Below are 26,637 nucleotides of genomic sequence, written 5' to 3'. Positions count from 1 at the left end.
CATGCCTCAGGGAAAACTATCCCAGCCTAAGGGTAGGTCAGGCATGCCTCAGGGAAAGCAGTGAGGCCTGAATTGATGAACAACAACATACAAAGAAGCAAGGAACATAAATACCCCAAAAGGAATGTATTTCAGCGGTGGCTTCTTCTTCATGAGTGTCCACACCTCTATCAAGGAAACAATAATCATGGAGCACTTAAGTATGGCGGAAATATCCACACACAGTTTCTTTGAAATCATCCCTTAGCCCTTGGGCTAAGATCAAGTGTACTCAGTGTGTGTCAGGCCCTGCGGTAGGAACTGTGAGATGCGGAAGTGATTAATCCAGTCTCGTAGACTTTTTAGCTGCTCACAATTGAGCTGGAGAAGATGCTCATGTCATGTACAAGCCTAGGGCAAGTTCTCAGGCATAACCCACATTCTGGTGGGTGTTTCGAAAGAAGAGCTATGGCCCTTTGGTGAAACCTCAGAAGGCTTCCTGGAGGAGGGTGTTTGGACTGAATCTGAAAGAAAGAAGGATGGTGAACCAGAACATACAGGGAGAAGTAATCCAGGCAGAGATAGACTGTGCGAAGCCTGGATGCAGGAGCCTTCCTGCATCTGTCTGGGTTCCTGATACGGAGGCTGTCAAGAGATCCCTTTGCTTTTCTGGCTGTAGAAGAGAGACTAGTGGGAGAGGGCCTCTGCAAAGCGACTCAGTGGTGGGCACAGACAGGGAGTGTGCTGAAGGTTAATGGCACAGCTATTTTGGAAAATGGGTTTCCTATCCTGGTACTGAATCAAAGGGGCTCATGATATGTTAGTTTGCTTGCTTGTTTCTGAAAGAGGGGGCCCCAGGCACAATCAGATTCTGTGCCAATAGCTTCGACGTGCCTCTGTGCTCAGAAGGGTTCCCTGGGCCTTGTTTCTGTCCCAGGAATGGGCTCCTCCAAGGAAGGTATGCTGACATAGATGCTGGAGAGCTTAATTCCCCCTCTCTCTTCCCCGCTCCTCTCTCCCCTCTCTCCCTCCTCTTCTCCCTCTCCCTCCCTCTCAGGTGCTTTCAGAACTTAGAGTGGCTCTTCATATATCAAAAACTGCTCAAAGTACATTACCCTAAACTTGGAGTGTCAGAGGACTGCCTGTACCTCAACATTTATGCACCAGCTCATGCCAATGACGGCTCCAGTCTCCCGGTAAGGCTGCCTGCTGCACTGGGGTCCATGAGCGGGTCTGGGAACCAGCTGGGCATGGGGCATCTGGAGTTAGACGGAGCCTCCTAGTGGGAAAGAGGAAAAGTCCATCACACAACTAACTTTTTTTTTTTTTTAATCATAATGGAAGCTGTCCTCTGTCATTGTCTCGGTTGAATATTTCAGTGGTAGTGGTTTAACATTCAATTTTCATTTTGTTTTTCACATCATGACCTGAGGAGACAGAATCACTCCAGTCAGTCCTTCCCCATGGTTGTTGGATTCTTTTTTTTTTTTTAAATTGAGGAAAATATAAGTCTTAAAGTATTAAAGTTGTCTGTGCCTCTTAGAAAAGATACATTTTGATTTTTTCTTTCTTTTTTTTTTTTTAGTTTAGGACCCACTTTTATAAATATAATTATTCAACTTTTCTTTTCTACTTGAGTCAGGTACTAATGTCCAGTGATTCGTTTAAGTCATAAGGAACCCTGTAGAATGAACGAAGAAAGGAAGGCTTTCTGTAGTCTGCATTTTAGCCACCTCCTCTCTCAGCACCCTCTCTCCTCGTGCTTTTCCACATATCATGACAGTAACATTTGTCAAGTACTTACTGAGCACCAGTCCTTGAACACTGCATCATTTAACACATTGTGTAAGAGTGGTTGAACCCAATTTGCAGATGGGCAAGTTAAGGCACAAGGAATACACACATGCATGCTCTATGTTGTACAAAGCTTCCCCTCCATGACTCTCTTCTCTTTCTCTGACTCAAGGGCTATCATCTAGGATACAAAGTTAGACAAATGGAAGGGATTTGTTATGAGCTATGAAAGTGACAATATCATTTGAATAGTATTTTGTGTTCATTGGTTCTATTTTTTTCCTAAATAAGAGATTCCTGTACTCCCCCTCTCTGAATTTAAAGAAAGAAAGACAAAAACCTAAAAAAACAAAACAAAACAAAAAAAACCAAAAAACAAAAAACAAAAAAACAAAAAAACAAAACAAAACAAAAAACCCAAAAAACAAACCCTCTTCATCTTTAGTAATAGTCTTAGTGATTTGTCTTATCACTGTGATAGAATATCCAGGTGAAAGCAAGTTCGGAAGGAAGAGTTGATTTTGGCTAACAGTTCTAGGGGCCAGTCTGTCATAGCAGAGAAGGCTCAGCCAGTGCAGACTGGAGCAGCTGCTCCTCCTGAATCCGCGGTCAGGATCAGAGACATGCCCAGGACTCCAGGCTCACGTTCAGAGGAGCCTTTCTACTCCAGCTATCCTAATATAGACAGTCTTTCACAAGCCATGGCCAGAGGCTAACCTAATCTGAACAACCCCTCCCACACTCACTTGGAAGCATATCTTCCAGGTGACTCTAGACTTCTCCTAACGCTGCAGCGTTTTAGTACCATTCTTTGAGTTGTGGTGACCCCCAGCTATAAAATTACTTTCATCGCTACTTTATAACTATAATCTTGCACTGGTATGAATCATAATATAAATATATGTGTGTTTTCTGATGGTCTAAGGTGACCTCTGTGAAAGGATCATTTGACCCCAGAGGGGTCACAACTCACAGGTTGTGGGGGAGGATCCCAGGATGGTTGAGTGGCCTGTCAGTGCTCACTCAACTAATCCAATCTACTTACTGAGGTGCCAGGAGTCTATATGCTTACCCCTGTGTCTATTCAAAAGGCAAGACCTTGGAGCCTACTTAAAAAGAAGAGTGACAGACTTGTATTTTCCTCAATTAAAAAAAAAAAAACATGGGAAAGGACTGACTGGAGTGATTCTGTCTCCTCAGGTCATGATGTGGATACCCGGCGGTGGCTTTGAGACTGGCTCAGCCTCCATCTTTGATGGCTCTGCCCTGGCTGCCTATGAGGATGTGTTGGTTGTGACCATCCAGTACCGCCTAGGAATATTTGGCTTCTTCAAGTGAGTCTCTTCTGGTGAATGGCACTCCAGCAGACCACAAAGGGAGCTGTGCAGCTTCTGTGAGCCATCTATCTACCTTAGGATGAATGAACCCTTCAGTGGCATTGAGTAAATTAGATCCTAATTAGGTTGGCAGTTTAGCACATTATCATAAAACCCCTAAAATCCTAGCAGTTTAAAAAGACCTCTTTCTCGTTGAGGACAGCCCAAGTTTGTGCCCCTGATCAACATTGTACTTGCACTTGGTTAACCAGGGTCCTAGGACTCTTCCATCTTGTGGATCTGATGCAGATGCTCTCCATCTTCATTTGACCAGCAACAAAGAAAGCATATAGGGCCACACAGGAGAAGTGTTCCTGGGCCAGCCTCCACTCGCCACTCTGTTCACCTGTCACTGAGTAGAAGGCATTCACATGGCCCATGCAGCTGCAAAAGAGACAGAGACAGAAATGTAGCCCAGTGGTGGGACCTGGAATTTTGTGAATCTGATGGTCTGGGACAGGCCTGATTGGGCAGGGAGCTGGTTGCCATGGTATTCATGGAATCTGGAACTTTATCCTTAAAAGATGGTAAGGGTCCTAGAAGTGCCCTGCTCAGAGAAATGTAGCATATTTGGAAGAGACTGGAGGCTAGACCATACTTGATGGCTGTTCAGTAACATATGGGGGGCCAGTAAGGAGGCTACTGATGACTTACTGAATCTATAGAGCTTTGGATCACAGAAGCAAGAGGAAGCAGATGTAAGTCAGTGTGCCTGGCATCTGTCTCTTCAGCAGTCCCACAGAGCAGGCACTATCTTTATCCTTAGTTTCATGAGGAATTTGAGGCCAAGTGGTTAGGTGACTGGCCCAAGGCTGCCCAGGTGAGCAATGAATCCTATGCTACACCTAGAGATTGTAGTGATTTCTGGGAGATGTTTCTCCTTCGGGGAGGATTTGTGGGACACATTGTGGAATGAAGGGTAAACTGGCAGGGCTTGGAGAGGGCTGAGAATGAAAACGTAGCCTTAGCAAGCTGTGATTACAGACAAAGGGATGTAGGAGGAGGAACAGGTTGGAGAACTGGAGGATGCTAGGGGATAGATAGGATGCTGAGGTTTCTCTCACAGGATGCAAAGCACACAGCAGTTCTGGGTCCCAGTACTGATGTGTTCTGTTATTTTCATGTGCTTCCCTATGAGTTTCTCAATAGTTCTGGGAAGCAGGCACGTTTCTGAGGCACATGCTTGGAGTGTAATTAGGAGAGTGGACTCTGAGGACAGAACCATCGACTCCTAATCCTTTCTCCATCTTTCTGACAAGGAGATTTACCATCTCTGTGCCTAGATTTCCCAGTCTGTTTAAAAGGGTTGCGTGTTCACAGATTTATCTGAAAAGACTTGGGCCAAGCACAGTCTGGGGTTAGTGTGTCACTGCTCAGTCCTCTCTGTCCAACATGGAAGGCACATGGGGTGGTGGGATATACAGCCTAGACTCTCTCCACTCAGTACCTCCTGCCAACGGCACATGCTGAAGCCCAAGCAATGCAGTTTCTACAAGTTAATCTTTCAGTAGCAGGACAGAGAAAATCCAGAGAGGCAAAGAGGACAATGTCCAGAGCCATCTGTCTCACGGGCTATGGCGATTTTAGGAGTCTTAGCTGAACATTTCTTGGGGCCATGCTAGGCACAGTTGCTGCTTATTGTTAATAAGGAGGCAATTTGGGATTTGTCATTCATTGGAATTTCTTTGTCCAAGAAAGCTTGGCTCAAGAGGCAGAGATAACTCTTAGCCGCAGAACATTTTAGGGGATCCATGGGTTAAGGGGAGCCAACAATACCCCAACAATAGACATAAAATATTGCCTGTGCACTTCTCTTAAGAATTCCACCATTCTTGAGGAAATCACAGAAAATGAAGACTAGACCTAGTGCCCCGAGCTTACGCAGGACTTTGGTTCTCAATGTCCTGCCAGCTCACACCTGACTGAGACTGGGGACTGGGGATGTGATCTGACTGGTGACTGCAGGACTCATGCTAGCCAGCTAAGAGCTCTCACTTTGCCTCTTGCTTCAGCACACAGGACCAGCATGCCCCTGGGAACTGGGCCTTCCAGGATCAGCTGGCTGCCTTGCTGTGGGTCAGGGAGAACATCAACTACTTTGGTGGAAACCCCAACTCTGTGACCGTCTTTGGTGGGTCAGCAGGAGCCATAAGCATTTCTAGCCTCGTGAGTTTTCGGCTTCATGACTTGGCTGTGGTGGGGGTTGGTGGTGGTGGATTACAATCATAAAGACAAGAGACATCATCTACATTTGGTTGGTGCCCTTGTGTTGAATACATATAACATATTTTTTTTTTATTTCCTTAGGGTTAAAAAAAGACACCTGTATCAATTCTTTGAGAATTTTATATGTGCACACGGTGTATTTTGATTACGTCCATTCCTTTAATCCTTTCACAAACTCCTCCAAAAGCTGACTCTCCATACCTCACATCCTTTATTTTGAATAAGCTACCTCGTTCAGTTTGTGCTGCCCATATCCACATGGGTGTGGAGTGGTCCACCGGAGTAGAACAAACATTTTAAAGAATACATATTGCTGCATAGACAAGTTGTGAGTCTGGGGCACAATCTATTTCATGAACAAGACAGATGTCACCAGGAGAGTATAGATGAATTCCTAAGGTTACATAATTAGTGATGATTTTGGGGGGTAGGGGGGTGGGTGGGAATCCCTGTGTTTGTAGAGTCGAATCTTTATAATCTAGTCATCGGTACTGGTAAGCATTTGTGGGTAGTCTCTCTCTCTCTCTCTCTCTCTCTCTCTCTCTCTCTCTCTCTCTCTTACACACACACACACACACACACACACACACACACACACACACACACACACACACACACACACACACACACACACACACACACACACACACGGCAGCAGGTGGTATCACAGGGTGTGAGTCCCTGAAGGAAGAACACCACATCTTGAAGCAGGAAGTAGAAAGAGGTGCTTATACTTGGGCCTGCTCAGTTACCACTCTCTTGTGAGAGCCACTCAGGTCCTTTTCAACACCATGGCCCCCTCCTTGGCTCTACCTTTTTCACACTATTCTCCAATACTACCATCCTGGAGACCAAACATCTAACATTTGGACCTTCTTGGGGTCAGGAGGAGTCACACAAACCATAGCATTGTTCACTAGAAAAACTCGTTTAAACACAAATAATGAAAGACATTGAAAAACCTGTAGCTGTACACATATAGCATTCATTTCTCCCTGAAAACAGGATATAGGAATTGTCCTTTTAGAGCTTGTCTGATGTCCAGAGTTTGGATGTGGATTTTTTTTTATAAGTCAGCTGCAGAACTCATTGCCTTGGAGTACAGTTTCTGAGGTTTTTTTTTCCAGTCAGCACCCATTTAAGCATATATACAAAGTAGCTTATAGTCTGCAAAGTAGCTTATAGCAAGTCGCTCTTACACCATTGTAACAGTATAGCAGGTTTTTATAGTTCTCTCTAAAATATTCAACTATTACCCACACTAATTTGACAGCGATTTTTTTTTTTAGCCACCTATATTTACCATTTTTTCCCTAGACACAATGCTTTCTTTTTATATGTGAAGCCCACTGGTTCTTATGAGAGTCCCTTGACTATGTAATGACAATAACTAGTGCAGCTGACAATGCAACATTGAAAAAGCACACCTGACTCTTGGCACAAGACTGGTGGGAGGAGAAATGTATGAATCTGCTAGAAAATGACTGTCCCCACCTAGTCAGCATTTCCCTGACCTGCTAATCAGAGAACAGTTATAGTAGTAGTGGGGTAAGAGCGTTTCTGCTGGGCAGTGGCCACCGGTACTCAAGGTAACTTTATGTTTCTAATGTTGCCTTCTAAGGAGAACTATGAAATTGACCAGGTACTGAGTGGATGTTAGCAATCAGGCAGCCTCTGTGGAGGGGAGTGGCTGGCTGTTGAGGGGGAGGGGCTGGCCACGGAAGGGCTGGCCACAGAGGTTGACTCATATTCATTACTTCTTTCACCCTAAATAAAAATATCTATGACATGGATGCAATCTTTGCTACAGTGTTTCAGAGGAATAAACCAACCCTTGGAAATAGTAAGTGACTTGCCAGTAACAAGGGAATAAAGACACTAGAAACCATGTCAGAATAGCTGACTTAAGTGTTCCCGAAGCCAATCATGGAGGTACGTGCCAGGAATCCTGACACTCAGAGGCTGAAGCAGAAGGATTGAGGGAGCTAGGGCAACACAGTAAGATCCTATCTTAAAAGAAAAAAAAAATAAGGAAATGGGGACTCACAGAGGTGAAATAACTCATTTAAGCCTTGAACTCTCAAGCAGGACTCTCCAGGCCAAAGCTTGGATTCTAAAGCAGGCTTTGTGGGAGGATGTCTTTAAGAACCGAATAGATCACGATGGGCGTGGTTCTGGAATAACTGCTGCTGGATCTCCTACATTTTCTTTCTAGATTCTGTCTCCTTTGAGCACGGGCTTATTCCACAGAGCCATCATGCAAAGTGGAGTGGCAATCATCCCCAGCCTGAAGAGCCTTGATAATGAACTGAAACATGATGTAGGTATACTGTTCATATTGCTCAGTGCTCAAAAGCCCGCTTCTAATCAAATGCTTAGATTTCCTTACTAACCATGTCCAAAGAACCTCAGACCCATCCAAGGGCTGCCTTGTGCCTATATGGAAGGTCTGTTCAGCAGGAAAGGGACCAGCTACACAGCATGGCACTGCACTATTATGGAACCTGTGGGTGTGTGCATGTCTGTCCTAGCAGTGGTTCTCAACCTGTGGGTCACAATCCCTTGGTGGGCTGGAACCAGATGGCCCTTTCACAGGGGTTGCTTAAGATCATCAGATAACAGAGATATTTATATTACAAATCATTATTAATTTTATTTTTATATATGTGAGTACAGTCACTGTCTTCAGACACACTAAAAGAGAGCGTCAGATCCCATTACAGATGGTTGTGAGCCACCATGTGGTTGCTGGGAATCGAACTCAAATCTCTGGAAGAGCAGCCAGTGTTCTTAACAGCTGAGCTATCTCTCCAGCCCCCGGGAATTATATAATAGTAATATAATAGTAGCAAACAGCAAAATTACAGCAGTGAGGAAGCAATGAAATGATTTTGTGGTTGGGGGTCAGTATGTGAGGAACTGTATTAAAGGGTCACAGCATTAGGAAGGTTGAGAAACACCGGCATAGAGGAAGGGAGTCCAGCTACACAATGCAACATTACTGTTGTGCACATGTGTTACAGTTCTTAATTTTTATGGGAGACACAAATCAGTCCCAGTGTTCTTATTCTGTGCAGTTCATCTTCTGTACCTGCCATATTTTATGCTACCCTAGAGTGTAATATTGAGAAAGACTCTGAGTCTCTTTCTAGGGACGTGGTGTAGTGACTGATAGAGTTTAAGAGATCAGGTAGGGTGTGTATCCCAGACATTTGTCATCTCCTGGAAATTAGTCATTCAAGTGGTTCAGTGTTCTTTTTATCCCTTTTCCTCAAATTAGGGAAAAAAGTAAATAGAAACAAATATAAAATTATAAGTGTAAGGTGAAAAAAGTAAGATTGTACCTTAAGAGACAGAGAAAGGACTTCTAGAGATCCCTAGCCATGTATGGGGCCGAACTTAATCAGTAGAGATAAACTCAGCAGGGATCCCAAGTCCTGCTTTTGCTGATGATAGGAGCTCCCAAAGCTATCCCTCACTCTTCAGGTCCAAGCTCCATTTAGCACCCCAAGATCAGAACCTTGTGGCCTTGTAGCTAAGTCTACAAGACTGGTATTCTTTGACTACAAAAGAACCCTGATTCCAATCCATGGCCATAGACTGACAACCTCCTCCCCTCCAGCTTGGCAGCTACCAGGGTTAGGATAGCAGAAAGCTAACCGCAATGTAGCAGCATTGGCCTACAGGGAGTCAGGTGGCATGCTGGACCAGCTGTGACTGGCGGAGGCCACTTTCCAGGCTTTTGCTCCCCTGTATGCATTCAGTATCACTGTCTGTCTGCCCTCTCTGTAAACAGCTGCAGGTGGTTGCCAATATCTGTGATTGCAATGTATCAGACTCCAAGGCTTTGCTGAAGTGCCTGAGGGAAAAGTCTCCTTTGGAGCTGCTGAGCCTTGGCCAGGTAAAGAGGGACAGAACAGCTGAGGGTGGGTAACTCAGTAAGTGGCATGGCTGTATAGTCTATCCCTTTTATTTATTTTGATTTTTGACTTTGATTTTGATCTATTTTGGTGAAAGAGAGGGGGGTTGGAGTATCATGGCAGCATCTGAATGTTGTGGGGTTTTGGACTCACTCTTACAAGCGATTTAAAGAATATCGTGGGACATTGCTCAGCCTGGGTTTTTGCTTAGACATTACGGGCATCACCCAGGGAAGTGGGCCTTGCTTGTGCCACATGACCCTGAAGCTAAAGTCAAGATGGAGAGCTGGGAGTTCTAATTTGAAGTAATATTTTTTCTTGTTGTAACAGAATATTCTAAAATCTCAGTTACCAGAAAAGGAATAGGCAGAGAGATGCCCACTGCTATAGGAATTCAACCAAAGTCTGGCTGGCACTTGTGGATTTGTATCGTTAGATGACTAATTGGACTGGATGGATTTTAATAGATCTTCCAGTCTTGAGACTCTGCTGCTCCTTGAATGATTAAGATTGTCACTTATCAGACTCAGATGTTTGTAGCTACTTGGTATGGATAAAACATCTGAAGTGGGTAAGAGTGAGCCACCAATGTAAGCTCTTGCATGGCCCCTTCTACCCAACTCCCTAAACAGGAACCTAAAGAGAGAAAATATGATCTGGGCTGGTGAGATAGCTCATCTAAGAAAAGCATTTGCTGCATAAGCCTGATGACACCAGTTCAATGCCCAGAAACCACTGACAGGTGAAAGGAGAGAACCCCACCACACAGGTGTCCTCTGGCCCCATAAGTGGCATGCCACAGCCCCTCTCCCATGATAAAAAATGGCAGAAAAAGATCAGAGATAGTTGTTGCTTTCTGAGACCCAACACACAGGACATCAGTATCACCTGAGGACAGCCCAAATGGCAGCCTTCTGGACTGCCCTTAGAGTTCTCTATTCAGCAGACCTGAGAATTTATGTATCTAATAAACTCCCAGATGCCATTGATGCTGGTCTTTGAACCCCATTGAGAACTACTGTGCTAGGCTCTTATTTCTTCTCAAGTGATATTGTTTTATTATTTAGCAGTTGACAAATCAAGGCACAGAAAAGTTTAGATATTTTTTTCCCCTTAAGTGCACGGCAGGCCAGGTCAGAAACGAATACATTTGGCTGGGCCCATAGTGTCTTGCTTCTCCTTTTTTTCTGAATGCATTTGGATTTCTGAGGACAATAGATTCTTTGAGCAGAAACAACTGTTGGCTTTCTTTTTCCTTGTTGCAGAAAGTAAAGTCATTCACTCGAGTGGTCGACGGTTCTTTCTTTCCCGACGAACCGCTAGAACTGTTGTCTCAAAAGACATTTAGAGCAGTCCCTTCTATCATTGGAGTCAATAACCAGGAGTGTGGCTACTTACTGCCCATGGTAAGAATTCTGGCTGTCCTCCCTGCCTGTGCCTCTACAGCAAGGCAACTGTTTGCTTCCGTAGATGATTCCATGTGTGATAAGAGTTGGGAGCCCATTGGCATTTATGCAGCAATAACCTTCCCACTGACCAGACTATGGTCTGCCTGAGGGCTGGCGGGGTTATTTGGCTTGTGATTTTGGCCAATAGAAGTGAAAACAGTATAGTTCTAGCATTTGGAGATGACATCACCTGATGCTGATGGAGAAGTAGAAAGGGGAAGGCTTCATGCAGAAGGGGCCTAGCATAAACAGTCTGCCCTACTTTGTAATGACTCACCGTCTTGGAAACTAACCAGGTCCTAGGAGAATTACAGTCATCTCTTCTAAGGACAGTGCTCCTGTGACCTAATCACCTTCACCAAGGTCCTACCCCTTAGAGATTTACCATCGTACAATACACTTATAATGGGAACCAAACTTCCAGCACATGAACACTTGGTTGGACATACTCAATCACATCTAAACTATAGGCAAGAAGAACTGGGATCTGGAGGGTCAACACTATGGCCATCTTGGCCCTTATACTGATTTATTGCATAAGAAGCAACTGTATATAGAAGAGAGCTGGATCCATTTGTCTTTACTGAAAACAAAACAAAACAAAATGCCCCTACAGTTACTATTACAGATAGATTTGGGAAATTTCACTCCTTCAAATTATATCCAGTCTTGGTCCAGGCATTTTGACTTCCAAGAACACTTTCAAAGTTTGCTTCTTGCAGTAGAATTATGAAACGTAGAGAAGTTGTATACATTTAGAAACCCCAAACCTTCAATAGTGGACATGCATAGACTCCTGCTTCCTGTCACGTCACATTCTCCAGAGTCATTTAGTGGGTATGTATAATTAAAAGATGCTCTCAGAGCATGCCCAGAGCAATGAAGAACACAGGGTGGGAAAGAGGTCTTCTTCAGGAGTGCCTGAGGGCAATGAGGATAAGCCCTCCGAGGAGGGGTGAATGGTTGAACAGAAGCCTGGGTAAGCAGAGGGAGGGACACTTTCTGGACTCTGGGAAAAGCTTTTCATCTGCTTTAGACGTTTGGAGGAGAGGTCAAATTAATCATGACATCAAAGTTCACTTACCTAGACAAAGCTCTATGTTTTAAACTGGCAGGCTAACAGGGACATGGGACTAAGAAATAAAGGAATCAATGGCTATATCTACTGTAACCAGTCCCTGGAGTGCCTTCCACATACCAGGCACATACCACCTGAATAAGAACTTGCAAACAGGAGCTGTTGTGGTCATAAAAACAGAAAGAGTTATTGGCGAGTTGTATAGGAAGGGGATGCCTCGGTGGGCCCATGCCGAGGCATCCCTTTCCCCCTGAGGGACCAGACACACACCGGTACAGAATACAATAGAGTTTATTTAGGGCATGGAGAGGGGAGCTAAGAGGGTATCAGAGGCAGAGAAAGGCAGAGAAAAGGAGAGAGTAGAAGTAGAGGTCGGCCATGACCATGTGGAGAAAGGAATGAAGAGAATGGGGAGAGGGGGGAACAAAGGGGCAAGAGGTAAGGTAGAGAAGCAGGAGTGAGAGAGAGAGGAGGGGGCAGGCAGCCCCTTTTATAAGGCTAGGTCTACCTGGCCGACCGTTGCCAGGTAACTGTGGGGAGGAGCATTCCTGCCTGCTGCCAGGTATCTGTGGGGTGGAGTTTATACAGAATACGAACATTCCTCCATTTTGGTTCAGTTAAAAAAGAAAAAAATTAGAAAGAGGTGATGGCTAAGCAGGAATAGGGTCGTCGGTGATATCTGGTTGCTTCATGCTGACTTTGGGGTGATGTGTCTCTGGGGAACCTAGAGGAATGGGTATGGGGATGTTTGTCCATTCTTAGGAAACTTGGCTGTTTCCTGCTGTCCAGGGCCTGTGGAGCCATCTGAGGATAGGTCAGAAGGAACAGGTCCAGTAAGAAGCATCTGTGACAGGAGATGGAACATCTGAAGGTTGCTTCTCTGGAGCTGTCCTGGGTGTAGAAAACGCCTGGACTTGACAAGAAGTTGGAACACATTATTATAGGTAGAGAATAAGATTAAGTACATTTGGGAGAAAGAAAAAATTTTTTAGGATGTACATTTGAAACCCAGAGGAATCCCACCCTTTGGAATAGGTAGTAAGTGGGAACTGTGGGCAGATGTACTTATCTGGATGGAGTCTATTTGGTCCATGAGAGGAGGATCTGAGTGGATTTTCTGTAGCTTACAAGTTTATAAAAGAGATAACATGAGTTACCAACATGAGCAGTCTTTAAGGTGAGCCTTTTGTGGAGCAGAAGGAACAAGATTAAAAAGTTGGATCATATAGCGGAATGTTTTATTAGAATTAGGCAAATTTATAGGAACTCAGATAATGTTAGGACAGCGGCATAGCAAAAAGAGGAAATATGAAGCATTTAATTAATGGAAACAGATTATATCTGTGAAAGCTTTCTTCTAGCTGTCAATGTGGTCAGAAGTCTGAGAAATAAACAATAATCTAGCAGTTATATTATTTAAAAAATGACAGAGTCCACTAGCCAACAGTTCTCTGTGGTCTCCATGATCTCAACCGTGACTTGGTCTGTCAGTCTGGCTTCCAAGTGCAGCAGACGCAGGTCTTCTTCTCTGTGGAATGGACACGTGTGACATGAGAAATGGCTTACCTTTATTTTTGCCAAGTCATTTGACTCAAGAGTATCCATATCCAGTTTTGTCACTGTGTACTTCAGTGATTATCATATCACAATCCAGGCGGCATTATGTAGCTGTCTCTACATCTTCTGAGACCTCTGGGGAGAAACTTTAGAGGCTTTTGGGAATTTTGTCTGTCATAAACTTAATAGTTAACAAACTTCTGACAAGATTGAGCACTATATAGATTGGTTATAACTAAATAGAATTTAATAGCAGTAGTCAAGACAGGATAGGAATGAGAATCTTAAGTAACTTTGACAGATTGTGTAGGTAGAGAAAAGTATATTGCTGCATTAGCAAAGAGACATATGGCTAGGACCAGAATAAGAAAGCTGGCAGCAGTGGCATAAAATTGTGGTGACAGAAAATGAGTTTGTCCAGGCGGATTTAGGCCTATGTCACAAACTGAGCACGCAGGCCGAGAGAACAGGCCAGGGGTGTGGGAGGGTAGATAGGTAAATGCTTGGGCACAGGGGACTTTTTCCATTTACCAGACTGCTGGCAGTATGTGTGAAGATCCCTTAAAATATATGTTCGAAGTAGTCGCAGCACCCATGGTGGGGTGGTTATTGGATTATTCTTACCGGCATCCTGAGAACAGTCCAAAACCAAAAAGAAATCAGCCAGGCTAGTGGCCCAAGTCATCACGAGGGCCCCCTAGGGGCTACCTAAGTAAGTCCTGGGCTTACTGTGGAAAGAGCTCTACCCCAGATCCAGGGTTTTCTTTAAAAGGCTCCAAGAGCCGGAAAGGGGAGGGGAATGAGAGCTGCTTTCCAGGGGATGGTCACCCAAAGGGTCGATGTCCTAACTCATATGTCAGCCGGGAGGCTGGTCCCAAGGACAGTGGCTGTGAAATGTCAACCCCTTAGCCCCCAGAAAAGAACTGGCCAGGCTCTGTCTGGGAAATCAGGGGCCCTCTTGCTGACTGGAGGAACTCCTTATCAATCAATATGCAGGTGTGTGTTTGTGAGCTTCCGCAGTCTGGTAGCAGGAGATGTGGAACGGAGTGGTCCCATTTGACTGTGTCATATCTAACAGACGGGACCTCTGACAGGATGTAAGGAGCAGGCTGAGAACCAGGAGCAGAGCCAAGGAGCAGGGGGGAAGGGCAACAAGTGAAAAGAAAAGGACAATTAGACAAACATTATAACATGACTCCAGCCAGTGCTGAGGCTGAAAGGCTTTAATTCTTCCAGCCAGCTTTTCTACCATTCTAGGTACTGACAGAGAATAGAGACAGTTCTTAGACCAAAGACAAAGTGATTAAACAAGGCAATGAACTGAGATCACACCAGGTAGTAATCAAACAACACAATAAACAAAGCCCCCAAGTCATTGGGTCTGGAGGCTTACCAAGACAAAAGGGAAGTCACACATTCCTTGGCTGTGTTCACCTTGATCCTTGTATTAGCCCAAATGTGAATATTCTTAACTGAGCCTACTTTCTTGAGCCCAGTGACAAGTACTTGCCAAATTTCTATAAGTGGTACCAAAAGCTCTCTACATTGGCAGGGGGCGAGAAGTGCAGCAAGTAGGATCTCCGTAGGCAGGAGAACCAGTTGAACTAGTCTGCAGCTGGTTGCAAATGAGGGAGGAGGGAAGGGAAAATGCTCAGAGCCCTGGTGCTGCTGAGCTAGGGAGTCCAGCCTGGAATTCTCAGCCACAAGAAAGGAACTGTCTCTAAGGAGAGGGGAATCTCACCTAAAGGGGAAAAACTTTAAAACGAGGGTCAGTGAAAAACTGAATGTCTCCCATCTTCAATGATATCAGAGGGGTAGCTCTGAGCTCAGGCTAGCGAGCTTGGATCTCTTGTGGTAGCTAAGGTGGGATGCAAACCTGAAGTTTCAAGATCCGAGTCACAAGACACCAATGTTGTGATCATAAAAAGAGAGTTTATTTAGGACATGGGGATGGGAGTTAAGAGGGTAGCAGAGGCAGAGAAAGGCAGAGAGAAGGAGAGAGTAGATAAGTTGTGCCGGTCATGACCATGAGGAGAGAGGGAGAAAGGGAATGGGAAGAGGGGAACAAACGGGCAAGAGGCAAGGGAGAGAAGCAGGAGTAAGAGAGAGGAGGGGCAAGCAGCCCCTTTTATAGGGCCAGGCCTACCTGGCCATTGCCAGGTAACCATGGGGAGGAGCATACCTGGCTGCTGCCAGGTATCTGTGAGGGGTGGAGTTTATACAGAATACCAACAGGAGCCATCTCTTCTACTTTATAGTTTAAAAAAACTGACCTTCAGAGGGTGAGAGTAGTGTTCCTGTCTCCTAGCCAATAAGGAGACAGTGATGTGTAACTTTTATGCATTTAATCTCTGCTTTTCAAGATGGATACACATTAAATAGCCTGGCGTATTGCAAGCCCTCAGTAAATGGAATGATGCTGAGGATAAAGGGGAGTCAGTACTCAGACCTGCATCATTCAGGGTACACCATGCCTATGGATTTTAGCCAAATCTGTTCTTTACTGGAGACCTAAGGCAAATCCAGTTCTTAACATGTGTCTGTTGGAAGCTATCAGGGAAGAAGAGAAGATTCTCAAGTAAATTCACTTGACTAGTGAACTGTAGGTCAACCTCTTGATGCTTTTAAGCCAGGAAATAATCACTAAGTAATTACGGGAGCTTCTGCCTGGTAAGGACTGCCACCGTGAGCGCTTTCCAAAGAGCAACTCTATTCCAGGGTCAGCGTTCTTTGTGGGCAGTTTGTTGTTTTCATCCCAAGTGGGGAATCTGAGACATGAGGAATTATTTGCAGATTCACCACAGCCCTCACCCCGTTCGCTCCCAAAAAGTCCTCGACCCCTAGTCTTACCACCCTTTATAGCTGGCTCCTTACCAGTCATGACTGAAAAGGTTTTAGAAGGAGAGTAACAAGCCACTGGCTTCTCTGTGAATCTGGGGTCAATGCCAAGTGTACATCAGTTCAGATCACTATAATGAAGTAAGTCTTGATATCTTAAACCATGGAAGTGCATCTTCTCTAAGTTTTGGAGTCCCTGTGCCTGAGACCAAGCTGTCACAAGTTTGGTTTCTCTCAGACTTGTGGATGGTTGCTTTCTCACTGAGTTCAGTATAGTGTGTCCTTATGCTTGGAGTCTAGTATCTGTGTGTCTAAATTTCTCCTCTCGGGGTGCCTTTAGTGGCCTCATTGAAATAGCACCACTGCTTTAAAGACCAAATACTGTTATGCTCTGATGTACAGAGGCTGGGGAGGTGTGTTCAGCACTTCAACATACGAGTTTAATCCAGCTGATAGCCTGTAACCACTAGGACTACACAAGACAACAGGTATGACAAGGAATGGCTGCTTTTGATAAGACACGAGAAAGGAACATTCTTTGAACAACTGATAACCGATGCTGCTACTATGCACGGTCTCCTGTGGCCAAGATGGCTCTCATCTTTTCAGTTGCCACTGGAAAAAGTTACATGTCCTGGTCCTGTTTTGCTTCTGATGCTAGATGGCTCATGGACAATACCCTGTTTCTCTCCACAGAGGGATACTCCTGAGATTCTCCTCGGCTCCAATGAGTCCACCGCTCTCACCTTGATACATATTTTGTTGGTAAGTAACTGTGGGGGATGTGGCTCTCCAAGAAGTCATTCACTTGGTAAATATCCCTGCCTCCAACACATGGATAGAGCCGAAAGTACAGACATTCCACAATAACTAGTTAATCAATGAATTATTTCAGTAGACTCATGGCTGGCTCACAATCCCTTATTCCTACAATTCATAAACCCTAAGAGCTCTAAAAACCCAAAGGCTTTTGTTAACCCCATATTAACCGAAAGTAAGTTTAGCCCCTGGGCCTTTTTTACTTCTAAGCATTCATTTTCTTTATTTATGCCATTATTCATCTGTTTCTGGGACATATTAATGTGAATTTTGGGGGTACTTCTTCCCCCAAGAATGTTACACACTAGCACATGTACTGAATCATCTGACTATCATTTGAAAAGCTATGAATCATGAAATATAGAAGGTGCTAAAATTCTATATTTGCTATGTGGCCATCAGGCATTGTCTTAAGTTCCAACATTAACATCATTAACTTTTCAGATTTTAGAAACAAATATAGCATCAGCATCAGGTCTAGCTCTAGACAGGAAGGATGTAAGGATCAATTTCTTTCTTTCATTTCTGCTCCTTCCTTTTTTCTTCTTTCTTTCCATAACATTTATTTAGCATAATCTCAATGCCCAAATTCACTGCCAAAGTTGATGGAACATATATTTACTGAGACCAAATACTAGCAATGTGATATGGTGTGAGGTGGATAGATAGGACCATTGACATTGAAGCAGAGCTCCATGGCCTGTGATGTCCACAGGGGGACCTGGGTAGCTCCCTGCAAGGGGAAAAAGTAGGGAGTCTCGAGCGAGTGAAACATGGGAGGACCTATCAGGAACAACCAGGACCTGGAGAATGGGAAGAGATTGGCTGTGGGGGTGACTGCAGCCAGAGAGGACTCCTGAGACTGTTGGATGCCAGAGATGGAGCATGAATTCATCAAAGTGCTAAGAAACAGAAAAGGTTTCTTCTACCTGAGGAGGGACCTGCCTGGGTGGTCCAGGAAACCCATTAGCCCTTGGTCTAGGAAAAGGGATGTGTAGTGAGTCTTGACTCTCCAATGGAGTGAACTGAGTCTGCAGATTGAAGGATATTCAAGGTATAAACTGAGTAATGGGTTCTCTCCAGCTGGATGGTAGATGCCCTCTTAGATATTTCCATTGGTCTGGGTCATAGGGAAAGGGGCACTGGAGAAGAGAAAGGGCATTTCAAATGCTGAATGTATCTTGAGCTGAATCTCAGGAGTGGGCATAAGTAGGTTTTCTGGGAAGGCACAAGAATGAAGATTGAGGTGCAGCATCTCTGAGAAAGACCTGGTAACATGCAGGAACTGCTTCAGAAATGGCAAGCAATTCTCCGGCCTTGCTTCAGAAGCCTAAAAGTCCACCTTGTGACTGTCTTCTGGTGGCTTGCCGGTGGCTGACAGCTTCTCTACTCTGGATACTTCCAGGCCTGTAAGGTCTGTTCATCTCATAGTCCAAGTGGACAGGCTTGGACTTATGTACCGCAGCCTTTATTACTGCAGTCCTCTCTTGCCGTGAGCCTGACTAAGACAGCCTCAGCCTTCTGAAGTCCTGAAGAATCTCAGCTTCACTCCCAGATGTGACTTAGGCAGCTTTACTTCCAAAATCCACAGAAATATGCCCATGGCTGTGCGGCCAAAGTAAAGGCCTATGTTACAACACATTTCCCAGGATTCCCTAGACCATTGGACCCTTTGAAATAGTCACCATGGTGACAGGCCCTTGGATCCTCAAAAAGTTGACCTTCTACAGTCTGCCACTGGTGGTCAGGACAAGGGCAAGGTTAGAAGGCTGGGATGCAGCTGGAGTCGGGTCAAAGAAGGCACTCAGTTGTCCAATGGAAGTGCTCAGCAGTGGTGATCAGGAACCAAGTGATCCAAGGCCTGCTCTCTGCCAGGCAGCACACTCTGCTTGTTCTCTCATGCAAGCCTTAGAATGAACGACCCATTTTTAAAATGACAGATGAAGAGACTGAGGCTACAAGACACCAAATGGCTTAGAAGCAGAGCTTGTCCCAGGGAAGGGACAGTTTTGTGAATGTGTGGCCAGTGTGTCATATGTACACCACTTCCTGTTGCTTCAGCTTGATGTTCCTGCTGTCAACATCTGAAAGTTCTTAATAGCTTTGGGACATAAGACCCAGATTTTCATTTTGCACTGAGTGCCACCAGTGTGTACTGTGTGTGGCCCACAGCTTGGGGTTTGAATTCTTGTGAAAGAATTGTGGTTCCAACAATTTGGACCAACCATTTATTCTCTTCACGTCTAAGTTTCCAAATCTGTGGTGTTATTCTTAATTCATTTTAGGATTGCTGTGTGGGTGAAATGAGGCAATGCGTAGACAGTTTTTACAACTTGACCTTCACAAGCTAATGCTTAATTAACAGGCTGGCATTGCTGACTTGGATTTCCTATGACCACAAATTTATCTTTTTTCTTTTTCTTTTCCTTTCCCTTCACTTTTCCTCTTCCTTTGTCCCTCTGTTACTTCCTCCCTCTGTCCCTCCCTCCCTTCCTTCCTTCTTTCCTCCCCTTCCTCTCCTCCCTCTCTCCCTCCCTCCCCCTCCTTTTCTTGCTTCTTTCCTTTCTTCCTTTCTTTTCACAGCATGTCCCCACCCAGTATTTGCACGTTGTGTCTAAAGAGTACTTCCATGGCAAGCATTCTTTGACTGACATCCGAGACACTTTATTGGACTTGTTTGGAGATGTGTTCTTTGTGGTTCCTGGGCTGGTCACAGCTCGATATCATAGAGGTAAGTCCCTGAAGAGCACCTTTCAAGGACACAGACAGTGATATAAGAGGCTATGGGGTCCATGTTGCCCACTGAGGACCGATCCCTGGGCTCCTTCACTGTGAGGATCTCTTTGATGTGTTCATGATGGAAGAACACTCTACCCATCTTTGTGGCTTGGGAACATGGACTGCTTAATATTTCAGTCCTTTACTTTCTTCACTTTTCTTTCTGGAGCTGTTTGTTTTTTGAAAACATTTTAGCTATAGGAGTAAGGGGGAAAATAAGATGGAAGAAAAAAATCTTTGGGGAGCAAATTTAAAGGTAATCTCCTCCCTTTATCCGTTCCTCCCCCTCCCTCTTCCTCTTCTTTCATCTCCCCTTCCCTCTGTTTTTCTTGTAACCAATACTTATCAGTGACTTCCTTTGTACTTGATTCTGTTCTATACCCTGGAAGTTTCACAGAGAGCAGAATAAACACCCTGCTACTGTTCTAGTGAGAAAGACTAGAAAAAAGAAAGAAACAAATTAATGTAGACTGTGTTCAATGGTGATAAGTGCAGTGACATCAGAGAGGGACAGAGGCCATGGGCCAGGTTGCCATGGGCGGTCATTGCTGCATTGTGTCTCTTAATGGCAGACAAGGTGAGGACTGATGAGTTGACTCTTAAGTTTGACAGCACAGAAGACACTGGTGACCTTGACACTGACTTTAATTGAATGATAAGAGAGTGGAAGACAAATTTAAATGGTTCAAAGGAAGTGGGGGTTGGGAGATTTATCTGTAGATGCTGTACAAAACCACCTCAATTCTTTTGTAACAGTTGTGTAGAGATTAACAAACTAATTCTAAAATTTTCATGAAAATGCAGGGATGGCCAAATCAATCTTGAGCAAGGGTGACAAAATTAGAGGAGATATAATTCACTTGACTTCAGGATTCATCATTGAACTAGGATAATTGAGCAGAGCCCACCCCTCACTGAAGAGCTACTGGCCAGGGCCAGTTGCTGGGGTAGTGAGAATGATTTTTGCCGATGTGGATGCTGGTTGGTTGCCAGTGTTTCAGTGGGTCACCTCACCCAGGCGTATATGGGTGATACTAACTGGGTTAGTAGGTTATAAAGTTAAAATATGTGAGGTTGGAGAGGGTAAAGAGTGGCAGATATAGTCTTATCTCATTCTACACATGTATAAAACTTTCAAAAATAAGGAAAAATTGAAAAAAGGAAAGCACATTCTTCCAATACACATGTGTGTGCATTTTTTCTTTCTTTCTTTCTTTTTCTTTTCTTTTTTTTTTTTTTTTTTTTTTTTTTTTTTTTTTTTTTTTTTTTGCTTTTTTGTTTTTGAACTTAAAGTAGACAAAGAAACAAGAACATATAGCTTACATATAGGAAAAGCAAATGAACAGAAAGTGTTTTTGAGGAGCTCTAAACATGACAAAAACTTTTAAACCAACTGTTTTAAATGTGGAATGGCAGGTCTGCTAACTGCTGTATCACCAGCACATGAGCAAAAATTTACTATTTTAAATATGTTCAAACATCTAAAGGGAACTATGAATCTAAATTATCACTCAATAGTGGCTGTTCAGAGATAGCACTTATTTCTTCACATTGAGAAGAACGGAGTGGAAAGTTACACTAACTGGAATGAACAAGTTACTCTAGGGAATCCATCACAGCTCTGAGCACATGAAAGAAAGAACAAGGCACTGTGCCATTTGAGACACTCAGTCAGAAAGGGAAAAGGATGAAGGAAAATGAGCAGAGCACAGGAATCCTGTAGGACTAACTTCTTCCATCTTGTTGTTTGTTTTCTATGTCTCTTACAGCAGTTTGGTTTTTTAGCAGCTCCATCACTGCCTTCTTTTGCATTAGAATTTTCTAGTGCATCATTCTGATTCACCTCTTGCTTTTTTTTTTTTAGTTATTTTCTAAATTAATGTTGAAGATTGAAATTCACATCTTAAGTTATAATCAAGTTAATATCAATTTACTCTTCATTTCTCTCTTGTACATGTAAGGTACAGGATAAAGTCCACATTTGACCCCAAAGCAAATCTCAATGATTCCAAGAAGGTGGGGTGTGATCACAGTGGTGTGAAATCAGAAATCAACAAGAAATAATTAATAAACTCAAACATGTAAAAATTAAACATAGTTTTTACACTTAAAATATTGTCAAAATAGGTATGACAAAACATTTTGTACTTTAACCATCTTACATATTTCATATAAGTGAAATGTAATACCTGCCATTTTTGTTTAGCTTATTAACACAATGCCTCAAGGTTCATTTACTCACTACCACATATGAGAATTTCTTTCTTAGGTTGAGGAGTACTCTTTGCCTGTATATACCATGTTTGCTTACACATTCATCAATGGTCATTTGAGTGGATCTGCCTTCTGATTATAGAGAATAATGTTGTTTGAACATGAGTATAGAGATAGCAGTTCTTTTAGATGCATATTCCTGGACCACAATCGTTCTTTTGAAGAACTGTGTGTTTCACAATGGCTGTGATGTTTTCATGCCTTCCACTGATGCATGAGAACAGCAGTCCCTCTGCTGCACCAACACCTGCTTCCTGGAGTTTCTTTTTTTTTTTTTTTCTTCCTGGAGTTTCTGAAGGAATAACTATCACATACATGTCACATACATGTATGCGTGGGTGAAATGTTACTCATCTGGGTGTTGATATGTGTTTCTCCAATGAACAAGTTAGGGATGTTACCATGTGCTTTTCAGACACTTTAAAATTAAGTTTAAAAAAACCAACAAAAAGTAACAGATCTCATGATGAGATTTCCATACACGAATATCATCCATTTCCCTCCCCTCCCCCATTCTGGTGCTTGCTCCCTTCCTTCCTTTCTTCCTTTAAACAACTGTTCCTATGCCTTCTGTCTCTTCTTTTCTCTCTTTTGATATCCCTCCATTTGTATGTGTGTGTTTATAAAGAAACACACATGCACCCATGTGTGCACACACACACACACATCACATCACATATTTGCCAAACATTTTCATGTCTCTTAGTAAAATGTCTGTGCAAGTTCTTAATTCTTTTTTCTTTTAACTGAGAATTATTTTTTGTTTTAGAAATTCTTTGTATATTTCTATTGTACAGAGACAATGGTATAATTCTTTGTTTAGACTAACTCCAATTGGGATATGATTTGCAAGTATTCCCACTAATTTGCAAGACATTCTTTAGGTTGATTTCTTGCTCTGTTGATAATGGATAACAGGATACTGATATTAATGTTCATGTATATTGCTTCCCTTATGTTTTCTTTAATTGTGTATTTTGTATTGTATCTAAGAAACCACTGCCAAATGCAAGACAATGGGAATTAAAAAGTGTGTGTGTGTGTGTGTGTGTTTGTGTGTGTGTGTGTGTTGGGTTAATGGACATATTCTGTGTGGTGAGTAGAGGATTATGTATAGAGTTACAGAAGCTCCTCAAATTCTACATGTGAAGTAGGTGCATTTGATTATGTGAGAAAGAAACATGAAGAGAGGTGATGAAATAAGCATAAGGCAAATGTATTATACCGTCTTGTTGGAAGAGATGCCAAGGAATGAGCCAACAACTGGAGGAACATTTGAGTCCAAGTGTGTGAGTGCCTGTGTGCTCAGGTATGTCTGTGTGATGTTACAGAGACAGGACCTTTGTAGAAAGAGGTAGGATGGAGGTTGCATGTGTGTAGACTGTTTTGGGAAGAGAGCAATTCTGGATACCTTCAGACATCTGAACTAGGGTGAATGACAGGAAGTTACGAGGTGTGTCTGGGCTCAGAATGAGGGTTGAAGTAGAATTCTTTCCTTCTCAGACTGTGCTTAGGGTTGTCACATCTTTGTCAATAGGGGTAAGGTGGCTGCTATAGAGGGTAATTTCAGCCTCAGATAAGGAAGAAAGGGAGAAAAGGAGGCATGCAGGCATGCAGGCAAGTTTGTGCAACCTCTCTGAGCTAGCATACCTCTGGGTCTGTAAATTTGGCCTTGACAGGTAGGGATGCAGGGCCATGCCTGCCTGATGATTTCTGCCTTTTTTTTTCCTTTTCAGATGCTGGTAGACCTGTCTATTTTTATGAGTTTCAGCACAGACCGCATTGCTTTCAAAACACAAGGCCAGCCTTTGTGAAGGCTGACCACACGGACGAAATCCGCTTTGTCTTTGGAGGCCCTTTCCTGAAGGGCGACATCGTCATGTTTGGTGAGTAACTGGCCATGGGCTCCTTTTACAAGAACATGGAGTGTGGAATGGGATAAGAGTCAACTCCCCGCCCCCTAAACTGCTTATGGTAAAGTCCCCTGCTTATCCCACCCCACCCCTCTGGGTAAGAGTCAGTAAGAGTCGGCTGGGATTTTATTAGCTCAGTGGTTTACAAGCATATATATGACACACACACACACAGAGGGGTGTTGGGAGAGGGAGAAAGAGAATTATGAAGAGGGAGAGAGAGGAGAGAGAGAAGAGAGGAGGACAGAGAGAAAAAGAGAGAGAGAGAGAGAGAGAGAGAGAGAGAGAGAGAGAGAGAGAGAGAGAGAGAGAGAGAGAGAAACTGAAAGTTACAAGCAAATCCCCCATAGGAATGGCCACTAAAGCATTTAGTTTAAAACACCATGAAATGGAGGATATTAAGTACTTCAGCCTTTGACAGAGGATGAGGCTTTCATTGAGATTTGTGGATTGTGGTTTAGTCATTTTGTCTATCTACTTATCCTTATTTTAGAGATAATGGTGACAAGCTAGCCCCAAGGTGTTTGGTTGTGGTTGTTGTTTTCTTTTGTTTTTAAATAAGGGTGAAGCTAAATGATTACCATAAAGCAAACAGTGAGCACTTAATACATGCTTTTATTCAGCAGTGGTCTCACACTCTGGTTGAAGTGAGGCCTCTTCAAACTGGAACGCCTTAGTGTTGGGGAAGTAAATTCCATGAACTCTAGAGTCTTTAATGTCTGTAAGAAAAGAACAAGCTAATAAAAACATGAACTTGAATGGAAAAGTAGACATGTGGGTGGCTTTTAATGTATGCAGACCGTTCAATTTCAGTCACAGCAGGAGACCAGCAGACTACCCTTGGCAGGTGAATTATTCTATCCTAAATCAATCCTTGTTTGGAAGAACAGTGCATTTTAGCTTGTCTATTCCAGCAGGTGTGGGAAACAATTTCATATGTTAGAAGAAGACTGTAAAACATTTACAGTGTGAATGGTCCTTAGCCTAGCAATTCTGTGTGTAGAAATTTTAGGTTACTATATCCACGTGTGCAAAAACAGAAACATGCACAAAAACATTGCCTTCTCCAACAAAGATACCATGTAAATATCTATCACTGGAATGCTCGATACACATACTATGTTTAATACTTTCTTATGTGCAATTGCACATACACATGTTTGAACACTGAATATATTATGAGTTTATAGAACAACAACTGGTAGATCTACAGTTGACAGTGTAGAACTTATAGATACAATTTCCAGATCCAACTTGTATAGAGAGAACAAGGTGTGGAACATGTGCCCGTGCAGGGACAAATTTGTAGTGAGTTGTGTCCACCTGTGCTACATGCCTGCTCATCTTCCTGAATGTATACAAAATGTTGATAACAGTGCTTGCCTTTGAGTTGGCAGCTATGTTTCTGCAGGGAAGTGATGAGATTTACCTGTCCTGTGTGAGTTATTGCAAGCGAGGGAGACGTGATTTAAAGTGTGTGTGTGGGCGGGGGGTGCAGATGCTATATGCAAAATGACATTGTTTTATAGATGGGCTGTAATATCCTTGGAATTTATTATTGTCAGGGACATCTTGGAAACAATCTTTAGTAGATAGTAGTAAATGGCTGGAGAGAGAGACAGAGAGAGAGAGCGACAGAGAGACAGAGACAGAGAGGGTAAAAGAAACAGAGAGACAGACAGAGAGAGACAGAGACAGAGGCAGTCACACACACACAGACACACACACAGAGATAGATAGATAGATGAGAGAGAGAGAGGTCTGCATCCAAATGGGATTGGGTAGAACAGAGGACCAATGAGAAAGGTGTGCTCAGCCTGCATTGTATGGAAGCCAGGATTCCTTAGGAGGTGCCTCAACCGCATATTGGAGCTAGGACTTAAGGATTCAGTGACCCCAGGGTCAAGGCATGACTGGGCTCACCCGTGGGAGGAACCTTGGCATCACTGTGAAGCAGGTAAGCAGCTGCTGTTTCTGTTCATCTCCTGCAGAGGAAGCCACTGAGGAAGAGCAGCTGCTAAGTAGGAGGATGATGAAATACTGGGCTAATTTTGCCCGGAGCGGGTGAGTAGACCAGCCAGCCTCCTGCAGTTGGGGGTTTGAGGATGGCCATCTTACTGGTGTCTGCTCTCACTTTCAGGGATCCTAATGGCGGCGACCTGCCTCTGTGGCCAGTCTACGATCAGAGAGAACAGTACCTGAAGCTAGATGTGAACATCAGCACTGGCCAGAGACTGAAAGACCGGAGGGTGGAATTTTGGACAGACACCCTCCCCCTGATCATGTCTGCTTCCAAAGCGCCGCTCACTCCCACTTTCTCCTTAATCCTCTTTTCACTACTGTTGCCTTTCCTTCACTCTGTTGCTTCTTAGAAGTCACCATTGCTTGGTTCTGATTTTCTTCTCTCTAAGTTTCTCTCTCAGCCATTATCCCAGTTCCCAGTTGAGCTGCTTTCCTGGGGATTTCTGTGTGCTAATCTGCTTTAGCTGGTGTTTTAAGGGCTTAGGGATGAACCTCATAAAATTCTTTTCAACATCCAAAAAATTCAATTTGTCTTGGAAGGTAATGAAATTTTCTCAGTGAGTCTGGAGGAGGGCTGGTCCATTACTTGTCATAGAATGATCCCATTACTCATAT

The 26,637-nt window shown here is 43.6% G+C and overlaps 1 protein-coding gene across 1 annotated transcript in view; it reads left to right on the top strand.

Annotated features, from left to right (window-relative positions):
* The window catches only part of Ces5a (carboxylesterase 5A), a 30,627-nt gene extending 4,255 nt beyond the window's left edge, over nucleotides 1–26,372 (top strand). The window contains exons 3-13 of the mRNA XM_031336971.1: nucleotides 1,037–1,175; nucleotides 2,974–3,107; nucleotides 5,162–5,315; nucleotides 7,591–7,695; nucleotides 9,172–9,276; nucleotides 10,561–10,701; nucleotides 16,913–16,981; nucleotides 19,619–19,766; nucleotides 23,824–23,973; nucleotides 25,992–26,064; nucleotides 26,141–26,372. Of these exons, the coding sequence (XP_031192831.1) occupies nucleotides 1,037–1,175; nucleotides 2,974–3,107; nucleotides 5,162–5,315; nucleotides 7,591–7,695; nucleotides 9,172–9,276; nucleotides 10,561–10,701; nucleotides 16,913–16,981; nucleotides 19,619–19,766; nucleotides 23,824–23,973; nucleotides 25,992–26,064; nucleotides 26,141–26,372 (1,450 nt within the window). The remainder of the gene's footprint in view (nucleotides 1–1,036; nucleotides 1,176–2,973; nucleotides 3,108–5,161; nucleotides 5,316–7,590; nucleotides 7,696–9,171; nucleotides 9,277–10,560; nucleotides 10,702–16,912; nucleotides 16,982–19,618; nucleotides 19,767–23,823; nucleotides 23,974–25,991; nucleotides 26,065–26,140) is intronic.
* The last annotated feature ends 265 nt before the right edge of the window (nucleotides 26,373–26,637 follow it).

The sequence above is a fragment of the Mastomys coucha genome, unplaced genomic scaffold (assembly GCF_008632895.1).
Source record: "Mastomys coucha isolate ucsf_1 unplaced genomic scaffold, UCSF_Mcou_1 pScaffold22, whole genome shotgun sequence".
NCBI lineage: Eukaryota > Metazoa > Chordata > Mammalia > Rodentia > Muridae > Mastomys > Mastomys coucha.
This window is presented reverse-complemented; position numbering and strand designations above follow the sequence as displayed.